At 43.1% G+C, this 11780-nt stretch overlaps 1 protein-coding gene across 1 annotated transcript in view; it reads left to right on the top strand.

Annotated features, from left to right (window-relative positions):
- Positions 1-8973, top strand: part of LOC122539515 (microsomal triglyceride transfer protein) — a 63097-nt gene extending 54124 nt beyond the window's left edge. The window contains exons 17-18 of the mRNA XM_043674459.1: positions 1489-1659; positions 5493-8973. Of these exons, the coding sequence (XP_043530394.1) occupies positions 1489-1659; positions 5493-5658 (337 nt within the window). The 3' untranslated portion in view covers positions 5659-8973. The remainder of the gene's footprint in view (positions 1-1488; positions 1660-5492) is intronic.
- The last annotated feature ends 2807 nt before the right edge of the window (positions 8974-11780 follow it).

Below are 11780 nucleotides of genomic sequence, written 5' to 3' on the forward strand. Positions count from 1 at the left end.
GCGGTGTCCCGCGGGGTTCGGTGCTGGGGCCACAGCTGTTCGCATTATATATTAATGATTTGGATGAGGGAGCCGGGGGCATTCTAGCGAAGTTTGCCGATGATACGAAGTTAGGTGGACAGGCAGGTAGTACTGAGGAGGTGGGGAGGCTACAGAAGGATCTAGACCGGTTGGGAGAGTGGTCCAGGAAATGGCTGATGGAATTTAACGTGAGCAAGTGCGAGCAAGTTTGGCAAAAAGAATAAAAGCATAGACTACTTTCTAAATGGTGAGAAAATTAATAAAGCCAAAGCACAAAGGGATCTGGGAGTGCTAGTCGAGGATTCTCTAAAGGTAAACATGCAGGTTGAGTCCGTGCTTAAGAAAGCGAATGCAATGTTGTCTCTTATCTCAAGAGGGTTGGAATATAAAAGCAGAGATGTACTACTAAGACTTTATAAAGGTCTGGTTAGGCCCCATTTGGAGTACTGTGTCTAGTTTTGGTCCCCACACCTCAGGAAGGACATACTGGCACTGGAACGTGTCCAGCGGAGATTCACACGGATGATCCCTGGAATGACAGGTCTAACATATGAGGAACGGCTGAGGATACTGGGATTGTATTCGTTGGAGTTTAGAAGATTAAGGGAGAACTTAATAGAGGCGTACAAAATAATACATGGCTTGGAAAAGGTGGATGCTAGGAAATTGTTTCAGTTAAACGAGGACACAGCCTTAGAATTAGAGGGGGTCATTTCAGAACAGAAATGCGGAGACATTTCTTCAGCCAGAGAGTGGTGGGCCTGTGGAATTCATTGCCACGGAGTGCAGTGGAAGCCGGGACGCTAAATGTCTTCAAGGCCGAGATTGATAGATTCTTGTTGTCTAGAGGAATTAAGGGCTACGGGGAGAACGCTGGTAAGTGGAGCTGAAATGCACATCAGCCATGATTGAATGGCGGAGTGGACTCGATGGGCCGAATGGCCTTACTTCCACTCCTATGTCTTATGGTCTTATGGTCTTACATGACAGTCTGGGACACATTAGTGCACGGCTGTGGAGAGCCAGAGTGTGATATTGTTGTTCACTTAAAGTGTTAAGGGAATATAAACAAGTCTTCAAACTGAGATACCGAAGTGATGGCACAAATCGATTCAGCCGAGCAGTTCAGGTACCTCTTGACTGACGCTTGGCCACTCACTTAGAACATGCAGCTGCTGGCCCACAGTTCTCCTGCCTGATCCACCCCACAAGGCAACTACTAACTGCTGATGACAACCATCTTGTGTTCTGTTGCACTCCCCAGCCAGTTCCTCACTACCAACAGCTCCTGGCTTCACCAAACAAGAGTGGGGCTTGCTGGTTTAGGACTTTTGCATATTAAACCAGTGTTGTGAGGTTGGGAATTGGAAATGATCTGGCTATCAGATTCCCAAAAGTACAGGATTTTGGATTCAATGTTCACAGATGGGGTAAAGCCTCAAACGGCTTGCTTTTGTTTTCTTCCAGGGGTGCAATGGTTGTCGTTGGTAACATCACAGTGGATTCTTTGTTCATTAAGAGTGGTGTTGAGGTGAGTGTGGAAACTGAGGCCCTACTCGATTTCATCTCCACTGTGAAGTTCTCTGAATATCCATTCCTGGTCTGTATGCAGATGGTCAAAGACGAATTTCCATTCAGGTAAGACATACATCAATTCTGTCTGGACAGGGAGAGAGGTAGCCTGCTCAAGTGTCTTTAATAGTATGGAAGGTTTAGTTTGTACATACCGAGAGAAGGTGTTTCCACTAGTCAGGTCAGCCTAAACGTAGGAGCTTTAAATATCACATAGTCCCATTATGAAATTCTGGAGAAACCTCTTTACTGAGGGACTGCTTAGAATGTGGAACTCACTGTGATATGGAATGGTTCAGATTCAATGAAGAGCACAGGAGGATATCCCAGGGCCTGTAGCTAAACAACAAGGTGGCAGCCTGGTGAACATATCAGACTTTTTGCATGCCAAACAGCATAAGCAGCAAGTGATAGAGCTTAGCAATCCTACAATCAATGGATCAGATCTAACCTCTGCAGTTCTGCCACATCTAGTCGTGATTGGTGGTGGACAATTAAGCAACTTACTAGAGGAACTGGCTCCAAAATATCCCCGTCCTCAATGGTGAACAAGCCAGCACCTCATTGCAAAAGTCAAGGTTGAAGCATTCATAGATATCTTCAGCCAGAAGTGCCAAGTTGATGATCCATCTCAGCTTCCTCAAGTAGTGCCCAGCATTACAGATACCAGTCTTCATCCTATTCGATTCACTCCATGTGATATATCAAAAGGGTTACAACATCGGCATCTACCCAACAATGGGGTAAATTGCTCAGGTATGTCCTCTACACAAAAAGCAGGATAAATCCAGCCTGGCTAATTTCTGCCCCATCAGTCTACTCTTGGAACATCAGTAAAGTGATGGAAGAGGTCATCAACAGTGCTATCAAGCAGCAGCTGCTCAACAATAACCTGCTCAGTGACACCCAGTTTGGGTTCTGCCAGGGCCACTCAGCTCCTGATCTAATTAAAGCCCTGGTTCAAACATGGAGAAAAGAGCTAAATTCCAGAGTGGAGGGGAGAGTGATAGCCCTTGACACCAAAGCTGCATTTGACTGAGTGGGGCATAAGGAGCTTTAACAAAACTGGAGTCAATGGGAATTGGGGTAAAACTCTTTTGTGGTTGGAGTCACACCTGATATATAGGAAGACGGTTGGCATTGGTGGAGGTCCGTCATCTCAGCTCCAGGACATCTCTGCTGGAGTTCCTCAGGGTAGTGTCCTAGGCCCAATCTTCTTCAGCTGCTTCAAAACTGATCTTCCCTCCAATTATTAGGTCAGAAATGGGAATATTTGCTGATGATTGCACAATGTTTCACACCATTCACAACTCCCCAGATACTGAAGCAGTCCATGTTTAAATGCAACAAGATCTGGACAACATCCAGACTTAGGCTTACAAGTGGCAATTAACATTTGCGCGACATAAATGCCAGGAAATGGCCATATCCAATAAGAGACAAACTAACCACCGCCTCTTAGCATTCAATAGTATCTACATCACTGAATCCCCCACTACCAACATTTCAGGGGCTGACCATTAACCATGAGCTGAACTGGACTCACCATATAAATGCAGTGGCTACAAGAACAGGCCAGAGGTTAGGAATACTGTGGCCGGTAACTCATCTCCTAACTTCTCAAAGCCCATCCACTATCTGCAAAGCACAAGTCAGCAATATGATGGGATACTCTCCACCTGCCTGAGGAGTACAGCTCCAACAATACTCAAGAACCCTGACACCATCTTGGACAAAGCAGCCCATTGCTACTCTTGTCTTTCTAGATGGTAAAAGTCGTATTTGGAAGATTTGGCGCATTGTTTCCAAGCCAGGTCTTTTTAAGTCAAATCCAGATGGTCCCATTTCACGTACACACCATTTCTCCTACAAATTCTGCTCCCTTCAAATGTTTATCTGATTAATCTTTGAAAACTCCTATTGAATTTCTACCCAGCAACCAGTCAGGCAATGTTTTCCAAACGTTCATCACACACATAAAAAACTGCCTTTTTTCCCAGTCGCTTCTGATTTTTTTCCAACAGTTTCAATCCATATCCTGTCAACTCTTCAGCCATTGGAAATATTTAATTATGTCTTCAAACACTGTCACATTCCCTGTCACCTCCTTCATCCCAGGTTGTCCAGTGGTCGCACTTATCGCTGGAACTGATCTTGTAAATCTCTTCTGTACCCTCACAATAACCTTCACATTCTTCCTAAAATGTATTCCACATGGATGGGCTTAAAGTTCCAGCTGTTTTATGAAGGTTTAGTGTAATTCCCTGACTCATATAATCCAGTCGTCTATTTATTACGAGTGTGTAATAACCAGTTGGTTGAAGTACCAAGAGGCAGCTGCTATGTGAGGGTGGCTATCTCTGTATGCACCAGTTCCTCCAAGCAAGAAAGGCAAGAAATCTAAATATATGCAAGGTTTGTGAAGGTTTGTAGCTCAGGTTGAGGTTTAAGGTATATGTTTGCTCGCTGAGCTGTAGGTTTGATATCCAGATGTTTCATTACCTGGCTAGGTAACATCATCAGTGGCGACCTCCAAGTGAAGCAAAGCTGTTGTCTCCTGTTTTCTATTTATATCTTTCTCCTGGATGGGGTTCCTGGGGTTCATGAAGAACGGATACTCAAAAGATACAGTGCGCAGATTCCTCAAGAACAAACCACGACAAGCAGACCAAACACAGCCAGAAACCCTAACCACCTTACCATACATCAAAGAAGTTTCAGAAATGACAGCCAGACTACTAAGGCCCCTCAGAATCCTAGTAGCACACAAACCCACCAACACTCTCAAACAAAAACTAACAAACTTAAAAGACCCAGTACAACCCATGGACAAAACCAACGTCATCTATAAAATTCCATGCAAGGACTGCCACAAATACTGCGTAGGACAAACAGGAAGAAAGTTAGCCACCAGGATACACGAACACCAGCTAGCCACAAAAAGACACGACCCTCTTTCCCTCGTAGCCCTACACATGAATGAAAAAAACCACCATTTTGACTGGGACAACACATCTATCCTGGGACAGGCTAAGCAAAGACAGGCCAGAGAATTCCTAGAGGCCTGGCATTCCAACCACAACGCCATAAACAAACACATATATCTAGATGCCATCTATCAACCTCTCAGAAAACGAACAGGAAATGACATCACCACAAACCCCAGGAACCCCATCCAGGAGAAAGATATAAATAGAAAGCAGGAGACAACAGCTTCGCTTCACTTGTAGGTCGCCACTGATGATGTAACCTAGCCAGGTAATGAAACGTCTGGATATCAAACCTGCAGCTCAGTGAGCAAACCTACACCCTAAATCTAAATATATTTCAGGCAGTTAGGAAAATGTAGTGTAAAGGAAAATAATTACAATCATTTTACAGAGGCATTGGTTAGAATTTCAATTGCATTACCTGATAGGGTAGTGTAAACAGATTAAATCGTAACTTTCAAAAAGAGTATTGAATGAATATGTGAAGGAGAAAATTTTCAGGAATATGGCGAAAGAACAGGGGCTAAATGAATTGTTCACAAAAAGAGATGGCACAGACATGATGGGCCAAATGGCTAACTTCTATCAAGAGAGAGCAAGTGAACATTTCAAGTCTAGATTACACTTCATCAGAGTTGATCATTACCTCTGATGAAAAATCATCTCAGCTGGAAACATAAGTTGACTTGCTGTGATTTGTAGTAGTTTTTGTTTTCAGTACAGATTCCAGCATCTGCAGTAGTTTGGTCCTACCCGGCTAATGACTATGCTGTACTAAATATGACAATTACAGTGGATGTCACATCCATCCAGGATGTATTGGCCTGTTTGAAAATCTTACAGCATTGAGTACTTGATCATCTGAAACGTGTATACTGAGGAGCTGTTAACCCACATTTAATTTTACAGGCAATATGTGACCAAATATGAAAGCTTGCCATCAGGAAAATCGTATGTATCTCGGAAAGGAAGGAAAATGCTGGTGGCTGGATCGGAATTCCCTCTCCACCACGAGAACTCTGCCATGTGCAAGAAGATCTTTGCGAAGGAGTCGGACTCAGAGGAGTGGTTCTGAGACCTGGGGAGGGGCTGTGAGGGCTGCTTTAGCACTGGCTATGTGTGTAGGGAGGGGATGAAGAATTAAACTAAATGAAACACTAGAGGGAGCTGACACCAAGCTCCTTATTAACTAATGGAGAATGTGTCAGAATTGTTAGATAATTTTAAATATGAAGGGAAGCCTTTGTGTCTTTCTGTTCCTACTTTTTATGACGATTTAATGTTGGGATGTCATTTTGACCTAACCTGGTGAAAGCGAAATTGACCACACCATGTCTGATATTCATTATATTCTTTCATACAACACACCAAAGCCCCTCTTCCTTTGAAACTTCAGTAGGATGTACATTTGAACCATACAGTGTCAGACCCCAGGTTTTAAACCAGTTTAATTTCCTGTTGAAATTTTTGGTTTGGTTAAAATTAACTTTCTGGATTCTTTCAGAGGGCCCTCACAGTCTGTTTGCCAGAAAAAGATTCTCACTGCCAGAGCTCGGTGCTAAATGTCCATGCAGCCCCCAGTATGTCCTTCTCCCCAACTGTCCAACCAATACACACCATTAAAGAGAGGACTGAGTCACCTTATTCTGCACCTGTATTAATATTTAGAATTATTTCTCAAATACACTTCCCCTTTAAGGCTGTGTATTAATTTAATGGCTCTGAGATGTTTACATTTTTACATGTATTTAAAGTTTTTTTATGAAAGAGTGGGAAACAAAGAAAGAAAGAAACCACAACTATAAGTCAAGACACAGCCAACATAGATGTCTTGGGAATTGTGTGGCAGGTAGGTTGGGACACATGGGATAAGAATACAGCGTTAATATTTAAACATCAGTGGAGAGGCAGGTTTGTGATTCTGAAGAACGTTGGTTTCAAAGATCCTAGTCCACCCATCGCTTGGCACATGGATAGGAAATGATGGGAACAGGTCTGTGATTTCACACCCAGTAGTCTCAGTGAATGCTATCTTTCACCAGCAGGATCCAATGGGACATAGGAATTAGGAGCTAAATTAGGCCATTCAGCCCCTCAAGTCAATTCTGCCAATTGATAAGATTTATTTGTGGCCTCAACTCCACTCTCACCCCTGCCCCCAACCTGGTGCCTTCAGCCTTTGGCTATTCTGTTACGGTTGCCAATTCTGATTGAATGGATCCCCAAGGGAACTTTGTCATATTATTTAAGTTGCAGTCCCCCTCCCCCACTACTCACCTTCCATCATTGGTCTGCTGACTCATCCTTCCTCATCACACCAGCAGCCAATTGGAAAGCCACCAGTCTTTAAATTCCCTGATTGGATGGTAATTGGACTCTCAATATATTTTCTGTCCCTAACTAATAACAAATGTATTCAGCCTGGAGCAAAGGAGAATTTTTTCTTATATGCTCCTGTAATTTTCTTCCAAGGTTTTGTCCAGGAAATTTATCTTTATTTCCTGGACATATCAGGGCAATCCTGGAGAGTTGACAATCTAAAGCTGTGAGTGGGAATATTATTATGGGCACAAACCCAGCCAGGATTTGGAAAGGTTAGGCTCAGGTCTCAGCATTCTGTGCTCCATCATTGACAAGCTGCATCTTTTTGGAACGGATGCTGGGAAGGGAGGCAAGTGATCACAGTTTCAGGCCACTTCTGAAAATGTTCCTGTCTTCCTCATGTTGTGTGAGGACTAAGTAACACTTATGAACAATATTGAGATATAAACTCTAAAGTAAAATAAAAATTCTGAAATGACTTGGACCAAAGTTGGGAAACCAAAACTATATATTTTTGACGAAAACTTTTTATTTTGTCTCTTAAAACCCAACAATGAAACACAACTCAAAATTAAGACTTTCTCAATGGGAGGACTGTAGCTAAATGAGTAGACACTTGCAATTGATAGCGACAGGACAAAAAACTTTTTAAAATTACAGGATTAAAGTCATATCCAGAGAGCTTTCCAAATAAATCGCTTCTTATGGACCTCAGTTTTGTACATAATCTAATTGAATGGCAGAACAGGCTCAAGGGGCTGAATAATCTCCTCCTGTTCTTTTATAAAAAAAGTCACTGACTCGTTTGTTGAGATTTTTTGTGTCTATCCCTTCAGTTCTTCCAACAAAACCCCACAAGGTTAAAGTTATCGAAACATATTGTCTTTGTGAAGTTTTTGGATGTTTTGAGAATTGGGAATAAGATTAAAGAGAGAAAATCCTGGTGGAATTGAATTGGGAAGTGACGGGTGTATTTCTTTCAAACCCATTGCATTTCCATTTGCTGAATATCTGAACAGGACTGTTGGTAAATGTTAGATAAATACATCGATCCTGAAACTGTAACGCTGTTTCCTGTTAGTTGATCTTGGGATGTGTCAATCAAGGATTCAGGGATGACTTGGCGAGGATGTGGAGTCTATTCTCACTGTAACAGAATGGCTGGGTTCAGGGACCCAAAGACAGGGGCAACATGAGTGGTGAGTTACTGTGACCAATCTCTCAGTATCAGAGAATTGTGTAGCACCAAACAGGCCATTTGGCCTAACTGGTCCATGCCAGTAATCAACATGAGCCTCCTCCCACTCTACTTCATTTTGCTCCATCAACACATCCTACTATTCCTTTCTTCCCCATATGTTTATCCAATTGCTCTTCAAATTCATCCATGCTGTTCGCCTGGAGACACCCTGTGGTAATAAGTCCCACATTCTCACCATACACTGGGTAAAAGTTTATCTGTGATGATCTGATGTTTATGACCCTCTAGTTTTGTTCTTTCCCACAAATGGGAACATCAACTCAATGTTTTCTCTATTGAGAGATGAGACCCAACCATGTGATTGGCACCAGTATGCCTGGTCTAGTCAGTCATAGTTTCCCTGGGATTGGCAGCAGTGAAGCCTACTGAGGGATTGGGTTATCATCAGGAAAAATATAAGGGTGTCCAAGGGACATGGAAGAGCTGCAGTGTCTGTTCTTTCTAAGGGCATCTATATTGTTCATCTGACAGTCCATATGGACTGCTACTGTGCCTGATGTCTCCAGCAAGGTTTCCACTGCAGGTACTTCTCCAGACTCCAAACGTGTCACTCCCATCGACTTGGCCACTTGGACCTTGTAAACTTCAGCAGGGGTCTTTGGATTAGCCCCACTCACTCCCCACCCTCAGAGGGAAATTACTGAGAGTGATGTCAGCAGTATGTGCACACTCAAACTGGATTATTTTAGTGAGAACTGCTAATACCAAGTAACAGCCAAAACACTTTGTACAATATATCTTCAAGTCAATTTGGTTGGATTAAAATACCACTGAGGTCAATTTCCTACCAGATACTTTGCAACCTTTTCCACATTGACCCTAGAATCTGCAGCTTCACTCTAGAAAATGACACTGGAAAAGCATTGAAGATCTGAATGGAGCCAAATCAGTGCCAACTGATGTTCAATTAAAGAATTTTCAATTCATTTTCGCTTTGGAAGTGTTAACACACAGTAATTTTCAAGGCGTTAATAAAGAGCTGCTTTGTAAGCTATCTTCAGTGCAGTGCCAGGACTGCTGCCTTGAATATCCCTGGTGCCACCAACCAATATGGGCCAGTGAGGGTTTGTTTTCTACACTCAGCAAAATTAGTTCAGAGTTATGTAACATGTCCCCCATCTTTCCCCTGGACTGATCACTGTGTGAGAAACAGAACTCACTCACAAATCAATCAGCCTGAGACAAAGCCTTGGAAATAAGAACAATTTATTACAGTCTTGCAAGTACCGGACACTTCTGCAATCAAGCAGAAATGCGCGCGAAAACAGAGCATATTAGCTTTCTTATTCAGTTTACAAGTTGCGGAATCATACCTCCCTTTTCCCATCCTATCATAAACCGATTACCTCATTTGTTTTTTTCTCTCTAGTTATTTTCTTATCTGGCCATCCTGCTGTCCTTGTCTGCATTATTTGTTCCTTGTTTGTTATAGCTTGTTCTTTTATCCAGTTTCTCTTATCATACTATAAGCCTTATTGTGAAATGCCCCTGCTGCTTCTTTTTGTGGTCAACTACAACACTTTAAAGTTATTTCCTGCTTAAAACTATTTTCTTTAAAAGACCCTCTATATTCATTAAAATCTTAGCCTTAAGTATGCTACATGCTACGTGCTACAAGAATTCCACGACCGTTTGTATAATGTCCCCTTCCCCTCCCCCCACAACACCCCCTCACCCATTTGCAAAAACAACATTTCTAACCTCCCACAATTCCCCCTTTTTCTTTTTTTAAAACTGTTGTTTCTGCACTTATAAAGTCTCCTTTAATCCATTTTCTTATTGTCTGCCCTCTTATGTCTTTTGGCGATGAGGTTCACAATCTTACATTTTACATTTGTGCTGTTCGTCCCTCGAACTCTAGAAGCATTCTTTGACTTTCTCTTTGTTGCATATCACCTGCTGATTGTAAAAGCATCTGATGATTTATTTGGGTTCCTTCCCCAAGCGATGTCATCAGTCGGCTCATTACCCATTTTAGGACATTGAACCCTACCACCAGACCCACTAATATCAATAATCTATAGATAGCTAGATTGACTAACCACCTTCCCCAACCAGTCAATACCCAATTCCCCCATTCCCATTCTTTTTCGTTCCGGTACCGATTACCGGCCTCCCTTATTTTGGCGATTTTGTCTTGTACATGTTTGGAGATATCAGCAATGTGAGAGGAGACCTTAGGTATGTACGTACAACATTCCTCTCCAATTAGTGCACAGGTACCACCCTTCTCTGCCAGAATATAATCCAGAGCCATCCTGTTATGAAGGGTTGTTAGCCTAGTGGTAATCATTTCGGTTGTTATGGCTGCTACTTGGAACTGGGTTTCGGGCAACGCATCGGCAGTATTGTTGGCCAACTCTTCCAGGGAAGCCGCCAACTTTTGTATTTCTACTCCTCGAGCGGTCCCATACATAGGTATCAAAGTCCAGAGGAGGCGATCTCCTTCGGTTACTTTCGGGTTACTCGCCTTCCTCTCTGTTTATTCCGAGGTATTTTGGGGGTTCTCTTTAACAGCCTCAAGTGGGGAATTATATAGGCAAGGTAGCAGCAGCCACTCCAACCTTTCTGGTTTTGAGATAGTGTCTGAACTGGATGGTCCCAGCACCCATTCCCGTGACATCCGCCACTCCAAACGTACTTCTCGCCGGGGATAAATAAGTAGGCCTTTAAGCCACACACCTAGTGCACAGGTACCACCCTTCTCTGCCAGAATATAATCCAGAGCCATCCTGTTATGAAGGGTTGTTAGCCTAGTGGTAATCATTTCGGTCGTTATGGCTGCTACTTGGAACTGGGTTTCGGCCAACGCATCGGCAGTATTGTTGGCCAACTCTTCCAGGGAAGCCGCCAACTTTTGTATTTCTACTCCTCGAGCGGTCCCATACAGAGGTATCAAAGTCCAGAGGAGGCGATCTCCTTCATTTACTTTCGGGTTACTCGCCTTCCTCTCTGTTTATTCCGAGGTATTTTGGGGGTTCTCTTTAACATCCTCAAGTGGGGAATTATATCGGTGAGGTAGCAGCAGCCACTCCAACCTTTCTGGTTTTGAGATAGTGTCTGAACTGGATGGTCCCAGCACCCATTCCCGTGACATCCGCCACTCCAAACGTACTTCTCGCCGGGGATAAATGAGTAGGCCTTTAAGCCACACACCCAATATGTCCCATTCAATACTTGGGAAATGGTTGTGGGAGTAGCTTGGCTCGTGTGGACACAAAATGATTTTCCTAATCGGAAGAGTGCGGTATTATTCTGATTACAGAAACAAGTGGTATATACTGCTCCTTTCAGTGGGGAAACTCTAAGGCCATCGATAGCACCCAGAGTTTTCGGGACTAGTCGAGGGAACCACCCCGCAAAGTTATAAATACCCCTGTCAGATCTCCAAGTTGTATCATTTGAGCCCAAGTCAAATTGTTGTACATCGTACACTTCTCTTTTAGTAAGTGGTATTGCCGCGAGAGGAATTCCAGATTCTCCATGGTGTGGGATCTCCGCACATACCCAACAGTCGGTATGCCCCTTTAGTTTAGCATAATTCTGACATAAAGCGGTAAAATTATTTTTCCCACCCCCCTTGGCAGCTAGCGCCAATATTATTGTGACAATAT

The sequence above is a fragment of the Chiloscyllium plagiosum genome, chromosome 32 (genome assembly GCF_004010195.1).
Source record: "Chiloscyllium plagiosum isolate BGI_BamShark_2017 chromosome 32, ASM401019v2, whole genome shotgun sequence".
NCBI classification, from domain to species: Eukaryota; Metazoa; Chordata; class Chondrichthyes; order Orectolobiformes; family Hemiscylliidae; genus Chiloscyllium; species Chiloscyllium plagiosum.